This window comes from Phacochoerus africanus, chromosome 11 (genome assembly GCF_016906955.1).
Source record: "Phacochoerus africanus isolate WHEZ1 chromosome 11, ROS_Pafr_v1, whole genome shotgun sequence".
NCBI classification, from domain to species: domain Eukaryota; kingdom Metazoa; phylum Chordata; class Mammalia; order Artiodactyla; family Suidae; genus Phacochoerus; species Phacochoerus africanus.
In genome coordinates, this window is record NC_062554.1 from 22375097 (window position 1) to 22397661 (window position 22565).

At 36.8% G+C, this 22565-nt stretch overlaps 1 protein-coding gene across 3 annotated transcripts in view; it reads right to left on the reverse strand.

Annotated features, from left to right (window-relative positions):
* NOX4 (NADPH oxidase 4) overlaps positions 1 to 22565 on the reverse strand; it is a 148185-nt gene that overhangs the window by 44120 nt on the left and 81500 nt on the right. For all 3 annotated transcript variants that reach the window (XM_047753098.1, XM_047753095.1, XM_047753097.1), the window contains exon 12: positions 17240 to 17300. In XM_047753098.1, coding sequence (XP_047609054.1) covers positions 17240 to 17300 — 61 coding nt within the window. The remainder of the gene's footprint in view (positions 1 to 17239; positions 17301 to 22565) is intronic.

A 22565-nucleotide genomic window follows, 5' to 3' on the forward strand; every position in this document is an offset into this window, starting at 1 on the left:
GATGATGAATCAGCATCTACATTAAAGTTTTCATTATTTTACGGAAACTATGTACAGTGATGATAATTTAACACACAAGTATGTAGAAGGTACACTTTAGCAATTTTTACACAAATACAAAAGAGTGGAGTCTACCTATTGGAGTTAAAGAAGAAGCAATCATAGCAAAAAAACAAAAAGAAAAAAAAAGAAGCAGCAGCAGCAGCAATGTCACGGATGAAGAGGTGAATTTAAGACTAACAATAAAACATGAAGAATGTTTCTTTTACCTGCAAGTACTAAAAACCAAGAGTAGATTAAGGAAAAAAAATACATAAAGGAGGGAGAAAAAGGAGATTATTTTGATAAGGGGATTCTGATGTATTCTGGCTAAATACATTTATTCAAGGCATGCATTCTGGAATTCGGCTGGATTCAAAGACCCACAGGCCCACCCACGGTGACAGAGACTAAAGCCAAAACTCTGTTAACTTCCTCTGAGGCAGTGTCACTGGTAATAACGTTTTGGTTCCTCAAAAATAGTGTCACCTTAAAGTCAATGTTTAGTTCCCCCAAATTTGAACTGTCTGGTTTCTCCTTAGCTCAGGATGATATATAAGCCTCAGCTGCCTGACTGCCAGGGACCCCTATATTTTGGGGGTTCCCATACATATGAAATTACATTTTTTTTCCTTGTTAATCTGTTTATGTCAATTAATTAGTAGGCCAACCAAAGAACATAGAAGGGAAGAAGGAAAAAGTTTTCCTCCCCCTATCAACTTGAAAATTAATTTAGAATATAATTACAAAATTACTTACTGAAGAAAAGCAAAGCTGTTCTCCTAGGGATTCAAAGAAATTAATGGTTTGTCAAAATTTAATGTTTTATTTTCCTGAGGAAAGAAATATGCACACTAATTTTAGAAAAAAACAAATTACTTCAAAAATGAGAGTTAAAGGGCAGACTTAGAGGACTAGCACACCAAGCAGAAAGACTGAGTATAAATTTTCCTTTTCTGAAAAGTTTAAATCAAGTGACTGTTCTTTATTACCATGGTAACCAGTATTGAATAACAATAGTTTCTATTTAAAATATTGCTTTCGAAGCAACATCAAAGGCATTCAAATTAACACTATTTTAGAGAAATCAGGAAATCTAGTTGCAGAGCAAGAATATTTTCCTATTAAAGAAATAGACAAATCTCCTGTTGGTAAAATTCACATGGAAATGGACTGCAGTTCTCGAAGAAAAATATAATCAGCTGCATGCCCTGGTTATATAAAACTACCTTCTCCACAGATAATAAGGCCAATGTCAAAGGAATATTAAAAAAAAAAAAAATCTTGTCTTATCCTGGGGGGACAAGTCCACACCTGCAACTCAGAAGATGTGAACACAAAGCGCAATATACACAACCAGAGCTAATTCAATGACGATGAACCCTAATAGGAGCTAGAAAGAAAACAAAACTAAAAGTCCCATGCTTGGCATTTATCCTCCACAATATTCCCTGTGAGATCGTCTCAACCCTCCCCCCAGTGAATTTATTATCATTCCTACTTTCTGTGGAATTAAATTATCCTCATGGTAAGATACATTTCTCTAAAAACAATCACACAGCTTTGCATCATCAATGAGCTGGGAAATGAGAAAATTTCATCAATGCAACACGTTGTAGGTGAGAAAACTGAAAACCAGACTGGTTGACACACCGGCCCAGGGCCCTATGGCTAGCAAAAGGCAAAGAGATCAAAACAAAACAAAACAAAGCAACCCCCCCTCTCCCCCCCAAAAAAACAGAAGCAAAAAACAGCCCCCCCCCAAAACTCACAGCCCAGTGTTCTTTCCACTACATCATTTTCAAAAGACAAAATACTCTACTCCCCTTTCTCCCTCCTTCCTCCTTTATTTTCTTCTTACCTAAGGATTACATAATAACAGAAAAATGCAGCGAGTTCATATACAATCTGGTATACCTGCTATTTTCAAAAGTGTAGGGCCTGAGGGTAGGCAATGCAATATTACACAAAGGAAAACTATTTAATGGATCCTTTTATTTTCAGAGCAAGCCTAGTGATAAAAGTCTATTCCTTTTTAATACTTATTACTCTAATTCCTACTTGTTAAACATACTATTTTTTTAAAAAAAAAGAAGTCAAAAGTAGCTTTTGAAAAAACTGCCTCTAAATACATCAATGCATCAATGTCTACAACTGGCTTTCTTATAAAATATAAATTCTCTCCTGTTGTCACTGAAGCTAAACTACAAAAATTGACAGAGTGAGGAAAAAGAACCAGAGGTTCAAGGAAAGCGAAAGCAAGTAAGGGAGGCATTTTTGGATGCGCACATTATCGCTACTAAGCTTTTCACAATCTGCCTCTTAAGGAAAAATGTTTTCTTTTCATTTGTCACAGCAAATGCACTTTTTTGACAATGTTGGCATTCAACAAAAGAAACACCTCAAAGTGATCAAGCCTCAGCTTGATACTAATTCAGACCCTGCTTTCTGCACAAACTCTCAATACCCCCTGGGTACATATTCAAGAAGGAAAAGGCAATTTTGTTCAAGATCCAAAGAAACTGGAGGGTTTGTTTTGTTTTTTTTTTTATGTTTTTGTGAAGTTCACACCTAATACCCTGGAAAATATATGGTCCTTTGAAACCTACCAAAACCAACCCTGCAAAGGGAGTCTTCTCTGTTTTTAAATACAGGACCTCCTGGTCAAAGAACAAGCCAAAGAAATGATGGATTAGGGAAGAGCAACAAGCAAATGCATGAATTTGTTTCCTCCATGAGGTTGTTTCATTGGATAGGTCTGGGTTCCTTCCCCCTCACATCTCTGGTTTTCTTCTGCATGTGCATTCCCCATGCCAGGACTGCTTGTCCCCCCTTTAATCAAACCCTGTCCAAGATTTCAGGGCCAACTCAGATTCCCATTCTTTGAAGAGGCCTTCACAAATTATGCCTACCGGTAATAATTTTTACTTTTGTTTCAGCATGGTAATAGGTACTGGAAGAGAGATTCTTAATCTCTTGTGGATAGAATTAGATTCAATTTGTTTGTCTTGGTATTCAATATTCTTTAAAGAAATTGTCTCCTACAGTGAGTTCCTGTTGCAGCTCAGCGGTAACAAAACTGGCTAGTATCCATGAGGACACAGGTTTGATCCCTGGCCTCACTCAGTGGGTTAAAGATCTGGTGTTGCTGTGAGCTGTGGTGCAGGTTGCAGATGTGGCTCAGATCTCCTATTACTGTGGCTGTGGTGTAGGCATGCAGCTGCAGCTCCAATTAGACCTCTAGCCTGGGAACTTCATATGCTGCAAGTGTGGCCCTAAAAAGCAAAAAAAGCAAAAAACAAAAAACCGTCTCCTACATATCTGTACAGCCTTATCTCCTAATATTTCTAACTATAAACTCTGAGCTCAGCTGCATTAACATCTTATTGTTTGCTAATGACAATATGCCTTTTATGGCAATGTGTTCTTTCTTCCTGCAGTGCCCCTTTCTGCCTAGAAAGCTCCTACTTTAAGCTCCATTTTTCAAATGCAACTCATTATACCTACATAAATTTTCTAATTTCCCATGGCAGAATAAGTTACATTGTCTTAAACAATTATATATCCTTTAGCATAAAGTGTCAATATTTTGCATCCTCACTAGCAATAGATATTATCTTAATAAAGGCATATTTCTTAATAAAGAAAATCTTTAACTGATAGGTAAAATATAGTATTATAGTTATTCTAATTAACATCTATTTGACTGTCATGATTTATTCTGTTCACATAGTTTATCCATTTCTTTTTTCAGCTTATTTCTTATTGAACTAAAGGAACTCTTTATATATGTATAAAGAGTTATGTATATGTATTACTGCATATATAAGTGATTTTTTGGTTGTTGTTTAATTATCTTTTAATTTTGGCATGATTTTAAAAATTTTATGTCATTAAATCTACTTCATTGTCTGTGTGACTTCTTCTACCCTAGGTTGGCCTTTCATATGGAGAGTTTAATTTCTGTATTTTCTTCTGATGCCTCTACAGATTAATTTTTTTATGTTACCGTACTTCACCTATCTAGAAGTATTTTTTAGGCGTATGAAGTAAAGATTTAATGTTTTTAATAGTTAAGTGCCAAATGGTTCGACTATTTATAAACTAACACTTTATATTGATCTGTGGCGCTTCATTTATCAGAAGAGATGTATTTTCTTGTAATTAAAGGGTCTATTTCTAGGCTATTTTCCTTTGCTAATACACTTCTTGTCACTTTTACCCTAGTACCACAGCCCTCATACTACTTGAACTTTACAGTAGGTGGTGTGATAAGTTATACATGCTTTACCATAAGAGGAGCCTGAAATCAAATCTCAACTTAGCAGCTTAATAGCTTCATGTTCCAAGGCATGTTATTTAGTTCTTAGTTTGTAAAGTCCATTTCACTTAATGTTTTAATAGAGTCAGTCTTATTCAAATTTTTCTAGATTTTCTTGTTACTCAGTTTTCTTCAAATAATATTATGTTTGATCTTGAGATCTGATTTTAATGGACATTCTATTAAAGTTATAAATTTTGGGGGGAAGAATTAAGAGTTTTAAATATTTTGCCTATAAAGCTAGAAAAACTTCATGTCTCTCTTAAATATTCTATTCTTTAAAAAAAAAAGTCTTTAATTTTCTTTATATCACTTGATTCTCAATTCTCATTAAAGTTATATCATTTTTTTCCCTCTGTGACTTCTTAATGTGGAAAAAATAGCAACCCCAGTGGATGCCTTTGATGGGCTTAGGAAAATTTTTGTTAGAAGTTTAAAGGAGTTCCCTGGTCAACAGTTAAGGATCTAGTACTGTCACAGCAGTGGCTCAGGTCACTGCTATGGCTCAGGTCACTGCCGTGGCACAGGTTCAATCCCTGACCTGGGAACTTCCGTATGCTATGTGTGCTCCCCTCAAAAAAGAAGTTTACATTATAAAGGCCAACTTCTCTAGCTAAATCAACAAGAAAGTACAATATATAATAAAGACAACTAAGAATCTCTTTTAAGAGATGATTTGGAAAATGTTTCCTCCTTTTCTGCTCTGTGGCAAAAGAAAAAAATAGGAGTCTTCATTTATGCACATTCATTCCCAGGCCTGAAAAAAAGAACAGAGATAAATTCCCATTTTTATTGGGATTGCATTCTAACCCTGGCTGTCTTTTCCATCATGCTTGCTGCCAACGCTGGACATCTGTGTGGTTGAGTAGTACATCTCAACCAGCAAAGACACACTATTCCACACCACCACCGAACAATCTACCCACTGCAGCAGCAACAAAAGGTTTTCAGTGATATTGTGAAAGCCTATTGTCAGAGGAATACATCACAAATCAGAAGGAGAAGAAAGACAGGACAAATCACTTGACTATTCTTGAAGGACAGTCTAACTCTGAAAACGTATTTTTTTACTTGCTCCAATCAAAGGCATAACTTTCTTCTAGGTATTGTCACTAGAGACATTGGGATCTGCAAAGTTTTCTTGTGGATCTTCTCTCCTTTCCCTTCCTTTCTAATTATGTTGGTAGCTACATCCCAAGACATTTTACTGGTTTCTCAAGACAGTGCCAAAAAATAAGATTTCCTTCTATTCGTAAGCTCTTCATCACATGGCCACAGGCCATTTTAACTTTTCTTCACTTAACTCTATTATCTATTCTACTACTCAGTCCAGGTACATTTCTTGGGGTTTCCTAGTATTGAATGTCCATTATTTTATTGTCATCTCCAAATTTTTTTAAATTTTGATTTCATGGAAGAGTTTAGTCTCCCCTTTCTATTTATATCTGTTTATGAAATCCCGCCCTCCTCCTTTGCTAAAGTTCAAAAATCATAATAAAAGCAAGAGCATTTTTATTAGCCTTTTTCCCCTCAATGTTCTCTTACTTGATGGGCTTCGAATCCACAGAAGATAAGTACGGTCCTTTGGTATGAGCATACTTAATGTCTTAGGTGTGTTCATTTGGATGAAAGTAAAGAGCACTGCATGATTAGAGTTACAGTTAGGCTTAAAATTAAAAATTACAATCTGTTTAGGGAACAGGAACTACACTCATTTAGTTTCCTTTATAAAGTACTTAGCAATTACATCAAATGAATGATTACTTAAAAATGTTCCTCAGGATAATGACAACAGCACAAAAATCCCTGTCTTTGGCTTTGAGATTATTTAGTCCATTACCACTAGACTGATTTGGCAAAATAACATATTCCTTCTTGACCACCCAGTTCGTGACTGTCATATTTTTGACATTGCTTAAGATATTATGTTACCAAGAAAATTCCTCACTATTCTTATTTTCCTTAATACTAACTATATAGTAAAATCAAGCATAACATAGTAAATAATAGAGAATCCAAACTTAAGAATGAGACAGTTTATAATAAATATCCATGCAGACAAACCACTTCGCTAAAAAAAATCTCTTTCAATCCAGAAACTTTATAATTTGATTATTTTCAAAAATAAAAAGTAGCATTTTTTAATTGGACAGAAAACAAAAATTTTGTGCTTTCCTTATCTTTGGGGTTGTAAAATGAGTGAACTGGAATAAAACGTAACGAGGAGTGAATTCCAATCATTTCCTAAGCAGTCTCTCTATTTTCTGTGGCATTATAAGTGAGCTGTCATCTACTGAAAAACGACAGCATAGATTTCATGTTCATAAACTGAGAAACCAAGGGGAAAACAATTTATCCTCTCTCCTGAGAACAGATGGGCATTTAAGCAGTAATACAAATGTCTCATTTCCCTCACAGAAAAGTTTCCTTGAAATTCTGAGACTAAGAAATATGGAATTTAACTGCAGTTCATATTTGTGAAATGATTTATTATATTATGATAGCAAATGAGTTATGTTAAATTCCATTAAATTAACTAATTGTCAATGATTTCCACATAGACTCACATGAGGATAGAGTTGTAGTGTTTCATTTCACAAATAACAGACTTTAGGACATAATATGTTAATCCTCATCCTGTCCACATCTGCCTAGGTAGATACACACACAACTGCATACGCAACTGCTAGTAACAGGTCAGATCGGTATAAATTCAATCACTCTCAGAACTCTGAGAGAATTTAGAAATAAGCCTATTTCTCTTTGTACACTGACTCTACTTAGTGGTCTCAGCTTTACTCAGTAATTCTCAGCAATCTGTACCATCCCCAGACCTCTCCCTCACATTTTCTCAAAATGATGATTTTTATAATGTTGGCAGTAATCCCCTCTCACAGTTATTGTTCAGCCCCATTTCTTTGGCCACCTTAGCTCATTCTCTGCAGAACTTAGTGCTCCTCAGCTTCCTTGACATGATGACAAATCTTTAATTTGGTGACTGCTTCTCACGTGGTCTTTCTCCTTTCCAATCTGTACAATACCAGCAGGGTGACCCATCTAAAGTACACATCTGATTTCAGTTCCTGTTTAAAAACCTTTCAGCTTTTCACCTTTAGGGGACAAAAAGACCACGCTTCTTAAGAATTCCTGCAAGCGCCACCATGACATGATCTCTGGATACAACCTCCGCCTGCCTTCCAGCAGCATGACATTTGCCTGACATTCCATGATAATGCATCCCTTTGAGCTATTATGCAAGCTATTTTTCTCTCGGGAACAATCTCCTACTCTAGACAAGTCTTACTTATCCCTAATACTCGCCTTGGCCTGGAAAGGCTCCCCAGTCTCCCTCCCCATGCATCTGCAGCCTCCATTTCGGTGGACACAGTATTACGTCACGTCTGAGCCCTGCTCCCCTTGCTTGTGATTTTTCAGTAATGCACAGGATACATCTGCCTGCTCGCCTATGAGATTTCTCGCCCTCCCACCCTCCCTCTCTTCCTTCCTTCCTCCCTCCCTCCCTCCTCCCTTCTTCCCTCCCTCCCTTCCTTCCTCTCTTCACTTATCACATATTTACATTTACTAGGAACAACTGTTTTAATGGGCCCTTGAGTACAATGGTCAGCAAGCAGAGATACAGGTTCCTATCACGATAATGCTTATGTATATCGGAGAAAACTTGTTTCACCAACAATCACACTTTGAGCATATAGTTACCCATGGGGATAAGAATAAGTGCTCTCAAGAAAAGAAATATAGGGAGCTCCCACGGTGGTGCAACAGGATCAGCAGTGTCTTGGGAGCGCTGGGAGGCGGGGTTCAATGCCTGGCCTGGCACAGTGGGTTAAGGATCCAGTGTCGCAGCTGCGGCTTAGTTTGTGACTGTGGCTCAGATCTGAACCCTGGCCTGGGAGCTTCATATACTGCCAGGCAGCCAAAGCAGCAGAAAAAGAAAGAAAGAAATACAGTGATGTCAGCATATAAGAAACAACACATAAAACTGTGGTGTTTAGAAGGCTCCTCAGAGGAAGCGGCTCCGGAGCTACGATTTGAAGGTCCCAGGTGCACAAGCAGGGGTGGGAAGGAGTGGTAGAGAGTCCTGTGGACATAGGCATCAAGATGTATATAGGGTGGAGGAAGCCAAGGGAAAAAAGTAACAGAAAAGCCAGTGGTGCTGCTGTGCAAAAAAGAAACGCATTGAATCAATATGAGAGGTAGGTCAGGGCCGGAGCAAGGAGGCCCTTCTAGGCCAACTCTAGGCATAAAGCAGTTTTTGCTTATCCTAGGAGCAATGGGAAGCTATTAATGTGTTTGAAGCAAAAGCAGGGATTTAATTTGATTCATGCTTTGAAGTTTCTATGGTTACAGGGCAGAGGATGGATTGAAGGTGACAGCCACAGTGAATTTAATTAGGAGTGGACCAATGCTGCTTAAATACGGCTCCCCAGCTGTTCAAGAGCTAATATGAAGAAGTGGACCTGGCCAGGAAAAATCTCACAATTGTTTCGACTTGTTTCACTTTAAATTTTGGACTACGTATCTCCGTAGGCCTCTTGGCACAACTCAGAAGGGCCACCATGCTTCACTCATCAATTTGCTGTTTCAAATGATACATGACACCTTCTTCCGTCTCCATAAAATCCAGTGGGATCTCCCCATTCTCCATGATCATCTTCCTATTTATTCCACCAAGAGGACAGAAGGAATCAGAAGAGAATTCCCATTCCTTGCACTCCAAGTCCACCAGCCAATCTGCGGCCATTCTCTAGAACCATGTCTTCTGTCTTCCTACAGAGCGTGAACTGCCCAGATGCCAGGTGTGAGGTCAACTCCTCCACGTGTACACTGGAATCCAGTCCTTCTGGAATCCATTAGGAGACCCTCGTGGACTTTGCTCCTGTAATCAGACTCTCCATCTCTTCAACACCATCGACGTTTCCATCTCTACTTCATTCTTATTATTTGTATTGTTCCCAGATGTACATCAATGCAATAGTTCACATTACATATTTGTGTATGTATATATAAATATATAAAAATGCATGTAGATATTTACTGTATGTGTACTCTAAATGTATATCTGCCTTGTCCCTATATCCTCTCTCTTTAGCCACTTCTCAATTTTTCTTAACTTCATTTTATGTACAAATGCCTCAGAATCTGTCCACTAGCACTTTGGCAAATACTTAACAGCCAGGTTCATAAAAAAGCTTTAATGCCCACTTTATGGTGTTTGTCAATTTCTAGGGAACAGATACTCAGCTTGTAGATAATTTAAAGCTATCAAACTTCACCGAGTGTAGAGTTGGAAAAGAAGCACTTGAAAATCCAGTGAGTTCATAAGAGCCGGTCCCAACACACTATCGGATTTGTCTATACCTAACCATCTCCAAATCTTCTCTTACTCTTATTATCTCTTGAAATGACCACAGTCAGGCTTCTGTTCCCACCATTCTATCAAAAACATGATTCCTAAGGTTATTAGCTCAGCCCTTATTCTACTCCACTTTTCAGCAACATTTGTTTCAATGGATCCATTCCTCTTTTTTGAAACAGTGTCCTGTGGTGTCCAGGACACAGGCTTGCCTGATCCCTCTCCCACCTCGGTGGTCCCTCCTGCATAGTCACCTTTGCTGAGCTCTACTTGTAGAGATGTCTCAGGGCTCAGCCCTCTGTAAGAGTTCTTCTCTCTATAGACACATTCCTTAAATTGGTCACTTTGGATGGGACAGCGCCACCTCTTAGAGGCAGTTTTGAGAGCTTGTGGAGGCAATTTGGTTCTCATCATAATAACAAGTCGTTACGGGGGTTTAGAGAGGAGGGGTCAGAGAGAGCAGCCACTCTGCAATGTTGTAGAGAATACTGAGCCACGAGGAACTGTCTGGCTTCTGCATGCTTTTCCAGTGACTGGCTGGACAGCCATGTAGATGAAAAACTCACTTATAATTATAAAAAAGGCAAAATTTTTGCACCATTAAAACATGCACTGCGATTTCTAGGATTGCAACCACCATGTAAACTGAAATAATATTGTATTCTATTGTGTCTACAACTTAACCAAAATATGCTCTTCATTTTGGAGAAACACATCATAAAAGAACTAGTGCTCACGGTATTTGAACTGTATCAGGAGCCTCCTTTTAGAACTGTCATATTCACGATCACTCTCTACGTGGGTACAAGTCACCTAGTTATGACTTCAAGTATAGTCATGCTTGAAATTTTAAATACTAAATGTAAATGCTGAACTTAAATACGGAATGTAATTTACTATAAATTATCCACATAGCTCCCTTATACTAAGGTTAGGACATTATATTGATTTTTTTATAAATTATTTTGTGTATAAAGTACCTGTAAATTACATTTTAAAAATGTAAAGTGGGCATATAAAAATGTCATAAAACAAGGTGTTGGACCTCACACAATTGAGAATTATTGCCCTGGGTGATCCCATCTGCTTCAAGGCTTTAAATCCATGATGATAGTGATTCCCAAATTCAGATTACAGCCTAGACCACTCCTTGACCTCTGGACTCACATATGCAAAGGCCTATTCAATATGACTTCCTGGAAGTCTAAGAGGCATCTCAAATTTAAAATGTAAAAAACTTGAGAGTTCCTGTCGTGGCGTAGCAGAAATGAATCTGACTAGGAACCATGAGGCTGTGGGTTCGATCCCTGGCTTCCCTCAGTGGGTTAAGGATCTGGCGTTGCCGTGAGCTGTGGTGTAGGTCACAGATGTGGCTCAGATCTGGCGTTGCTGTGGCTATGGCATAGGCCAGCAGCAACAGCTCCGACTGGACCCCTAGCCTGGGAACCTCCATATGCCATGAGTGCGGCCCTCAAAAGACGAAAGACAAAAAAAAAGAAAGTGCAAAACTGGTAGTTCCCATTTTGGCTCAGCAGGCTAAGGACTGGATGTAGTCTCCATAAGGATGCAGGTTCAATCCCAATTCAACCCTTGGCTTTGGAACTTCCATATGACACAGGTGCAGCGTAAAAGGGAAAAAAAAAAATTTTAAATAAAAACATAAAATAAGATGTACAAAACTGAACTGTGAATGTCTACTCTGCCCCCCCAATATGACACAGTGTTCTTTATCTTATTCTATAAGTGGCAATGCTGTCCATTTATTTATTAAACTAAAAACCTTGGAATTACCTTTGATTCCTAGTATTTTTACACCCCACCTCCAATGCATCCACAAAACTTGTCAGATACACCTTCAAAATGTATCCACTTCTCAAGACCCGGTTACTATCACCCTATGCATAACCAGTATTTTCTCTTGTCCAAACATCAGCAAGCACTCTCTGAACTCATCCTTAATTTCCATTCTTGCCCACCTCCATATTCTCTACATTGCTGCCAGAGTTACTATTTTGAAATATGAATCATAGCTTAATCGAAGTTCTCCTATTGTTCTCCATAACATTTAGAATAAAACTGAAGTCTGCAAATGCCTGTCACATCTGGTCCATGGGTATTTGTCAGACTTTATTCCCTGTAACAGTCCCACGTACTCAGTCCTAACAATACTGTGCACTTTTCACTGGTCCATTTGACTGCTTCAGGGTTTCTACACTTCCTCTTATCTGTCCCATCTGTCAATCCTCTCAGTGATTCTGTGCTCCATTCAGAGAGGATTTGCTGACCTTCTTTAATAATCTGTGTCCAGCCAAAACCAGGAAGGGCTCGACATAATTTAAATGGGAGGAATCTGATATAGGAAACTAGTGACTCAAGTGAGGTAAGAACTGGGAAGTCATATCCAAGATAGGGGAGAAACCCAAAGAGGTGCTGGAAGCTACTATATCCATAAGAGCTGGTGGGACACAGGATGCAGGTGAGGCTACTAGAACCCATGAACCGGGGCCATAAAGCAGGAGAGAGAACCACTACCAAGGTCTCAAAATGAGGATTCATTTCCCCCTCCACCAAAAATGTTTGACCTGTTTTCTTTTTTTTTTTTTCCACGAGTTTTCTACAATGCTCAGGAGAATCATCTTTTTCTCCATCTCCCTAAACTGTCTTAGAAAAAATAACCTTGGCTTGCCAAACACTAGGTCATCTGCATGACCACAAATAATTCAGATGTTGACTTCAAAATCATGCCTTTTATCTCAATCAGACTGAAATCCAAGTCCTTCTATAGCCGACAGAGTCTGATCTCCCCACTCCTCTCTCTGATCTCGTTTCCCAGCACTATCCCCCTCACTGTCCAGATTCCAGCCCCACGGGCCCCTTGCAGTTTCCTGAATATACAAAATTATTCCCACCTCAGGGACTTTGCTCTTATTGTTTCTTTTGCCTAAACACACTTCTTGAAATCCACCTGACTTATTCCCTCATCTACTTAACATGTCTATTCAGAAAATCCATAACTAGGAGTTCCCGTCGTGGCCCAGTGGGTAACAAATCCGACTAGGAACCATGAGGTTGCACGTTCGATCCCTGGCCTCGCTCAATGGGTTAAGGATCCAGTGTTGCGGGGAGCTGTGGTGTAGGTCGCAGACGTGGCTCGGATCCTACGTTGCTGTGGCTCTGGCGTAGGCCGGAGGCTACAGCTCCAATTCGACCCCTAGTCTGGGAACCTCCATGTGCTGAGGGAGCAGCCCTAGAAAAGGCAAAAAGACAAAAAAAAAGAAAAGGAAAGAAAATCCATAACTAAACACTCTAAGATAGCACTGCCACCCTCCATCTGTCTTACACCCTTCCCTTGCTTTATTTTGCTTGATAGCACTTACCACTATCTAACACACTATGTGCCGCTTCTTGAAGATCCCTACTGACTAGAACACAGTCTCTGTGAGAGCGGGGACCTTGTCTGTTTTGATCAAAGCTGTATCTCCAGAAACCAGTGTGGTCGGTGTCTGGCACAGAGTAAGTGCTTAACAAATACTTGATTCTTAGTCAAAATTACAATTGTTTAAATGTCACCTTCCTCAAACGACTAACTGTTATAATTTGCTAGTCCTAGAAGCAAGAGTATTTCTAGTCACTATAGATCTCTTCTTTTGCCATGTCCTTCAACAGGAGTGTTTTTATTGGTTTGCTTTTTTGTAACAACCAAAAGCCATTCACAGATATGTTGGATGTCATAATTGCTCCAAAACACATCATTAGAAAATACTAACATTATAATTTAGAGAAGTCATAATCCGATTTAGAAAAAGCTCCCCAAAATGAAAAAAATACTTAAAATACCAAAGCTCTAAGATTACTTGTAGTGTGAGTATCAATATATTGTTTTATCAAGGGAAATCCACGATGTTATATGGTCTATTTTCCCACCTTCAATCCTTAAGTGTTACGTATTTATATATATATATATATTTTTGGCCACACCCATGGCATGTAAAAGTTTCTGGGCCAGGAACTAAATTTAAGCCACAGCTGTAACCAGAGCCACAGCAGTGGCAATACTGGATCTTTAACCCTCTGAGCCATGAGGGAACTCCCACTTTTTTTTAAGTTAACCATAATCTTTGATTGTTGGAAAATTTATCAATGTACAATATGGGAATTGAATCATGCTTCAAGGAAAAGTATGTGATGCAGATGCATGCAGAGAGCTCTTTTTGCGTGTTTATCCAATCATCATTAATCCACTAATAATTGAATGAAAAAATGATAAGATTTTTGGATTAATTACATATGTATATTAGGTATATAATATTTTGCAATAAAACTCAAATCTCTCTAGAGTAAGTTGCTATTCAGATCATTAAAATAACCAACAGGCATAACGGGTGTAACTCTGAGACATTATTCAATAGTGGTGATAGCTAATGAAGAAAGTAACAAGACATTTTGAATAGTTAGAATGATAATCAAGCCAACTGGCAATCAAAATATGACGACATATTTTAAGTCAGAAAGTATGACTCTAGAAATGCAACAAAATATTAATTCAATTCAAAGAGAAATCTGCTCGGATAATTCGCTATACCCCTCTACCATAATTTTTTAAAGGAAATATCTGTATCATGTTTAAGAATTTTGAAGAGCCTTCTATACTTAATGAGTCTTTCACATACTTAGGAGATGCAACTAGAGGTCTGGTTAAAATAAAAAGCTAGACAACAAATATGCAATTTGATTCCTCCTTGTCCTATATTATATGTAACTGCTTCATTTGCTTCTGGGGCACTCTACAGTTGAGTGTAGCTGATTAACCTTGTATTAAAACTATGAAATGGTCTTAAACTTGTTCTTTAGACCTGTCCAGGAGAACATATTTCAGGGGAGAAAAAGTACTTGTAAAATATTTCTATGTCACTTTAGAGAACTAAACCTCTGATACTCAACTTCTTTGGGATTTTTATACCTATTGCTCTTCCTACTGAGTAATACCTAATAATCAATTCTTTTAGAATAAAAAATCAATAATTTTTTATATCGGCAATGGTATTCCCATTTTTCCTTTCATAATTATAATTCCATTCTTTTTTAAAGACAGCTAAAACTTCTTTTAAACTGAAGTGCCAAGTAGCAGTAGAATTATTTAGTGGTTCTTTTCATGAATACTTGACATATTTTCCAAAGTCAACAAATACTTAAAGTCAACAACCAAGTAAGTCTATTAATTGAAAAGCATCTAACTGGAACTGAACTCTCTGAATAGAAGAATGGTCTTGTTTCTCCCTCAATGACACAGGAGAATAAAATTAAAATGGTTAGGTATTCCCACTACAGGAGATTAAAACAAATGACGAGATAAAAATATATTTTAATAAACTAATGACAATAGACAATAATTTTATGAAGAAACTCAGTAACAATAACTAGTAATAAGGCATGATGAAGTTTCTGCTTATCCTGATGAATTAAATTATGACTTCATTGTGCTATCTCCCTTCAGATATAGAATTCTATCAATTACCATCCATTACTGAAGCTAATTTTTACTATATTGAGATGCACACCAGAGAAAAACTTCACTCATTCTTTGTCTAACAGTGCAAAACAATTTATATTATATCAGCTAGTACTGGGCCTATCATGAGAATTATTTCCACACCACTCCAGTATTTTTCTAACAATGGACTATTATAGTCTCTTTTGAATGCTATCAAATGAATAAAATGTGGATTAAGCCTGAGTTTTCATAATTCCAAACAGGTCACTACTGCTCAAAGATTTTTGGATTAATTTCATTGTTTGGCCATTTAATCCTACAGTGCATATTTTCTCCATTTTCTTCAATTCTCCAATTCCAAGCTGAATGTCCTTTCTACAAAGAATTTTATACACATTATTATTTTTTAACTGTATAATATAAGCTCCTTCAACTGTCCTTCCTAAAATATCCCTTTCCTATTCCATAATAACTTGTCCTTTCCTGAGTTTTACAGAAATTAGTTCCTCCCTTCCAGTACTAATTTCTTAAGCTGTGCTTGAAAATACATTCCTTCTAGTCCCCAGTGTCCAACCTCACTCCTCCTCTGGTTCCTTCTCCTCCGCCAATAAGTCTTCCCTTCAGCCTAATCCAGTCAATGAGCAAGTTATCACTACCATTTGCATTACGGTGCTCCAAAGCCTTCAAAGGTTCCTCAACATCTCTAAGTTGTTCTAATATCTTGTCAAGGCATTCAAGATTTTCACCACAGCAACCTTAAATGGTTTTTCCGTGCTTCTCCCCAGAACAGTATCTTAGCTTTTGCTAGCCTGGTTGACTCACCCTTCTCAAGTATGGTTTAATCATTACCTTCCCTAAATTTTGACAGTGTTGTGGATTTCGCTTAAATGACCTTCTTCTTCATCTGCCTGATTTTCAAGGTTCAGGTCAAATTCTGTCTTTCCCTGTGAGGCTTCTCTTATGGCCCTAGGTTACACTGAATCTGCCTTTTTCTGACTCCCTATAGTTTTCACAAATCAACTCTTAGTTTAACAGTCCATTAAAAATTATTTTTAATGTACAACTGCATCCTTTCCTTCGAGTAACCAACATAAACAACCAGCCAACAAGTTAACATTTACTTAGCACTCACTTGTCAGTCACTCTTTTGGGCCTAGGGAATATAAGAAAGAATAATGTTTATTTTATGTACTCAGAACTCTTAATAGAATGCCTCTCTCAGATAATAAAAATATTTATTGAATAAATGAGTAAAATATCACCAATAGACCTGCTATTATAAATGCCCACTATTCAAAATATTGTAGAGTTGGTATATATATATATAGATAATACCACAAAAAGGTCATGTAAGAACTGGAAGATTCTTGTGATTTCAATCCCAAGTATTGATTATTTAGAAAATAAAACCAACCACTAATTTCAAAATTACGTTTCTTTAAAAAAAAAAACATCTCCGTGTTCTGAAAAGAAGGTAGAAATCTATGATTTACAACAAGTGAGTAATACATTACTAACAATTACTCTTTTTTTTTTGTCTTTTTGCTATTTCTTGGGCCGCTCCTGCGGCATATGGAGGTTCCCAGGCTAGGGGTCTAATCGGAGCTGTAGCCCCCAGCCTATGCCAGAGCCACAGCAACGCGGGATCCGAGCCGCGTCTGTGACCTACACCACAGCTCACGGCAATGCCGGATCCTTAACCCACTGAGCAAGGGCAGGGACCGAACCCGCAACCTCATGGTTCCTAGTCGGATTCATTAACCACTGCGCCACGATGGGAACTCCCTAACAATTACTCTTATCCAAGGTTTTCAAACACCAAAAACACATCTTATAAGATGAAAAGCACACGAATGTCAAAACTATACAAGCAAAGAAGAAAAACAAAATGACTTTTTGAGAACACATACACATTTCTACACATGCCAGTAGTTTCACTACTCAAACACATTCAAATTATTGTATGATCCATTATTTTCAAAGCATGCATCTTAAAACTCTCTGTTCTACATACCTGTCCAGTCTCCTACTATTTTAAGGTGGACCCCAAATGTTGCTTTGGTTTCAGTAGGACACTGAAAAAGAATAAAAAAATACTAGATTCAATTCTTTTTTTTTTTTTTGTCTTTGTTGTTGCTGTTGTTGTTGTTTTGTTGCTATTTCTTGGGCCGCTCCCTCGGCATATGGAGGTTCCCAGGCTAGGGGTCGAATCGGAGCTGCAGCCACTGGCCTACACCAGAGCCACAGCAACGCGGGATCCGAGCCACGTCTGCAACCTACACCACAGCTCACGGCAACGCCGGATCGTTAACCCTCTGAGCAAGGGCAGGGACCGAACCCGCAACCTCATGGTTCCTAGTCGGATTCGTTAACCACTGCGCCACGATGGGAACTCCACTAGATTCAATTCTGAATAATAATTATGTATTACTGGAGTGTGGTTTAGTTACTACTTTTATTCTCATAGCAAATCTCCAAAATCAATAGCAAATAGAAAGGAATGAACTGAAAAATCTATACTGATGCTCATTAAAAGGAGAAAAAAAGCGATGCTAACCAGTCAGTAAGACAGTATACATATACATGGTTTTCTCTAAAAACCTATATGTATTTATATAAAACAAAAAATGTACATAGTCTAAAACTGCCAGTATATTAAAGCTAACCACAAATCTTTTTAAAGTATCTTTTGAGTTAAAATATTTAAGAGGACACAGCTTTTAACCACAAAGGAAGAAATGGAGACTAATGATTTTAGTGTCTTTTTCTCTGCAGATATTGTTATACTCTTCACATCCTAATAAATTTTAGAGAAATGAAAAAAAAAAATCAATGTGACCTGAATTTCCTGTATCCAATGAAGAAACTCCTACAAAAAGAGCTTGATTTCATTCCCTCACTTAATTCTCAGCAGAAATCTGGGGAGAGGAGTAAGTTGTGGTACTAGAGGTAAGAAAGAGTGTCTGTGGTCCCATGTTTAGGAAATATAGAAAAAGCCACATAGTACAAATGAGAATAATTTTTTATTTCACAATAATAGGAATCTCTTTTTATTTTACAGAATCTCAATCCCTCTCTACAATTCCAAAATTCTCGAAAATGAGTTTTTTCATAACCCATTTGGTGGTACTACCTGACTTGAATGGATGGGATGGTAATAAGGGGAGGCTGATACCTCTGCATAAAAGTTTAGACAGAAGTATTTTCTTACAGAAATATCTATTTGTTTAAGAATGCTGCCTCATATCTTGCTAGAGATTTTATGGAATACATTAAATGTGCATAAACTTTTAAAAATCCTTGAAATTCTCAATTCTGAAAATACATCTAACATACGGGTTATGGGTAAGGAATCATGTGCACGTGACTGCCCAGTGTTCACTGAAGACCAAGTACCAAAGGCAGTGCTAAGTGCCTCGTTTCTAAAAGTTCGCAATGACCTTGGAGAGTTGTATTTTGTGGTTAAGGAAATTGAGTAACTGAGACTAAACTATATATAAACTTGTCCAAGATCATACCACCAGCAAAAAGACAAGACAGAGTTTGGATACAGGTCTGTCTGACTACATTCTTAACCGTCTCCACTAAAGTAAAGACATGGAAAAGGGATAAGGATTGTATGAAAAATCAAATGGAGTAGGGAAAAAAAAGGATTTGTTGACGCTAAGAAGAATCAATTTACAACAATATGAATTAAGAGGAAATATGGGCTGAAGGTGAAGCACAGATTAAAGAAAACAGCAATGGCCCTGAAGGCCCTGTGATAAAGGATGCCATAAAGAAAGCGAAAGATCCTCAGACTCACTGTGTTGACCAATTAATATAGGTTAAATAAGGATGCTCTAAGGAAAAGAAATAAAGGAAGGTGAAGACACCACGGACATCTGTAAACAACTCTTCAAAAAAGAAAGAGAGCTTGGAAATCAATGAAAACCCTAAATTAAATGTTAGGTATTAATCATTTATTCATGACAAATCCCAAACTAAAAAGCACATATTCAGGGTTGAGAATTATTGTAACATGGACTTTCCAAACTACTATTCCACAATTAATGTTTCTAATAGGAGTATTACTACTAAGAGCAGTTTAAAATATGAAAATAAAGCAAATACACTATAAAAGTATATTATTTAAACATTATTTATATCATTAAAATATTATTTTCTTTATAATTGTGACTCTAATAGTTAATTATTTATTTACAGTCTAGTTTTTAATAACTCGAGGATCAGTTTTTATCATTAGTGAATCTCCAAATAAGATGAGGTGATCAGTAAAAACCACCCTTCGCTTTCACTTCATGCTGCTTAAGGTTGACCAGAGCCTTCATGCAGTCAACACTGTAGCTCCAGAAAGCAAGAATCCCAACAGAGTTCTAAGCCAGGTGTCTGACTCGCCACAGTCTCTTGATGTCTCCCTTACTGTAACCTAAATCTTAGGTTATGAAAAGAAGATCTAAGCCAAGACAACAGAATAGGGAACAAGGTGTTAGTCTTCGTATGTTTGAGTGTGCATCTGGCTTGATTTAATCTTATAATGTATTCTAAAGGAAAATGTATATTTTGCCAAATATTCATATCTCATTTTTTTTTTCAGTGCAGACATTGTAAAAGATAATCACATATGATGTTTAACATTCTCTCAGGTGTTATAGGAACCTATAAACCTCCCTCTTCTAAGCACTAGCCAAGTGTATCAGGATAGCTTTTAAAGCTGATCTGGTTGTGAACAGATAAAACACAGTATTATTTCTCTCAAACTCTTGGGAATGCTGTCTTTATAAATTATCAGTATTTCTTCAAACGAGCTGGGAATTAAGAAGACAGATTTTAACAGAGCCTTTACCCAATCAGCCGCAAACTGGAGGAGGGCCTGCACCGAATAACACAGAGAATGGCTTCAGCATGTGTGGTGTGAAACATGGACTGAAAATCTTAGGAACGGAATTTGGTAGCTTTGCACAAATAATGTTCAGATTCACTAATGTTTAAAGCACAGTGTAGTGATTATTTAATGTTGTTTCACTGTCTTTTAAAAAGTGTTTATATGTACATTTCATTTGGTTACAAGAGTAAAATTTACTCTGTTTTTAAAAAATAAATAAAAGTGTTTAGAAAACTTCTCAAAGGGAAGAAATAATAAAATATTCATATCTATGGCTATCTTGTTCCTCTTAGAATATTAATAAAAATATGCTAAGTTTTCAATTAAAAACGTTGCAGGGTGATATGCTTAGCTAAATTCACGTTAAAACAAAAACAGGTAATAGTGTTTTTCTCTATACATAGAAATACATTGTTGAAGAGAATATTATAATACACTGTTAAGGATATTAATTTCTAGGGAGTAAAATGGAAGGCAGAAAATAACTCATTTTATACACATCTATTTTTTTAAATGTATTACTAGGCTTTTTAATGTTATTACTTTAAATGTTTAATTTGAAATATAAACATTAAAACATTGTTGAGTCTTATTTTAGTCTCTCTAAGTTTCCTAGATGAAGAGAATGGAATTTGGCTAATGTTGACTTTAACATAAATATCAGAATATTAGCCATCTAGTTTAAAGAGAAGAAAATAAAGTGACAGAATTTGCAACAGACCTAGAGGAATGTGTACTTTGGTATCCTGGAGAAAAACAACCTTTTCCTGCAAATTATTTGTTCAAAATGGCATTGGGTTTTTAATGTGCTCAAATGACTAATGACTTTATAATAGTTCCACAGAAATATAAACAGGTATTACATAATCATCTTACATTTGAGAACAAAATGTAAAAGTGATGTCACTGCACAAGGATTTATTCAACGTGGAAAATAAATTTAAAAGCCACAATGTGTTTGTTTTTAGATCAAGAGCTTTGCAGGAATGAAAACAATTCTAAAATGGATGTTACTATACTAAATATTACTTTTAAAAAATATATTACATCTTCAATGTAACAAATTTGTTAAACCTAAGAAAACGACCCCAGAATACGATGTTCTTTAATCTTTATTATCAGGCCTTTCTTTTTAACCCTCTTTTCCGAAGCTCTAGTTTCACATTTTCTATGCCTGCTAGACTATTTCCACCTGAAATTCACTCTAAATGTAATCTCTCTAAAATTGCTGTTACCTTATTTCCCAAATTATCTTTTCTTGATCCCCCTAGGTCTAGACATAGACCCTACATCCTACCAGAACAAAGAATCAGAACTCAGAATAATTCTAACAAGTATTTCTCTTCCTGCCAGCATTCAATCAATTTTCAAGCCCTTTCAAATAATATTACCGAGGAAAATGTCTGATCGCAGCAATCTTCTACTGATTAACCTTTTGTGTCCTCCCATGGAAAAACAGGCACATTCTTTCTTTCCTACAGCCTATGACCAATCATATTTGTCCCAAATTTTTTCCAATTTTATATTCCATTGTCCCTCTTTGATTCTCCCTAATCCAACTAATGCAACATGGATCAACTAGTACATTTTCTTGTCTCTTCATTTCCCCACTTACTAGTCTACTCGTGTTGAATGACTTAATTCCTCTTTCTCATATTGAACACTAGGAATTCTTTAAATGCCACTACTTTCATGAAGAAATTCTGATTTCCCCTGTTACAAAAATTCTTTAAACGCCACCACTTTCATGAAGAAATTCTCATTTCCCGTTACAAAAATTCCTCACTTCCCTGAAACTCCAAATTACTTGCCTTTTATGCCATTCATTACAGTCTAACTCTTAAATTTTGTGTAATTTTTTCCTGTATTAATATGCTGTAAGTTCCTTGAGATCAAGTACTATTTCTAACTATTTCTATCATACATCCCTTAATAGGTGTGGACCCGAATATCAGATAATAAGATACTAAAGAACTAACCTGAGAATGAATAGAACTTCAACAATGGGCAATTTTTCTACCGTTCATTCAAACATTCAACAAATATGTAGCGAGTATTAAAAAGTTTCACAGACTATACTAGGAGCTCATGGAATTTCATAAATGAGGACTGTTCTAAAGGTAAGAGAGGAAATAATGAGCCAGGAGCATAAAATCCATCACAATTAATGCAACATCATGACTCTAAACATTTCAAAAAATATCACATTCCAACACTGACTTGTTTACTTGAAGGAAAAAAATTAGTGTTTATTTGCATATTTGCATGAGAAATATGCTATGTATTAAGCAGCAAGATCCTGGAAAAGTATGGAAATGAGATTTTTGCTACTTCAATGACATGTGTGCATTTATCACAATTCTCTCAAAAAAAGCAAACCACTAGAATATCCATTTAGGAATATAAAGTACAGATGGCAATATCAATGGTAACAGGGAATGACAACAACAATGGA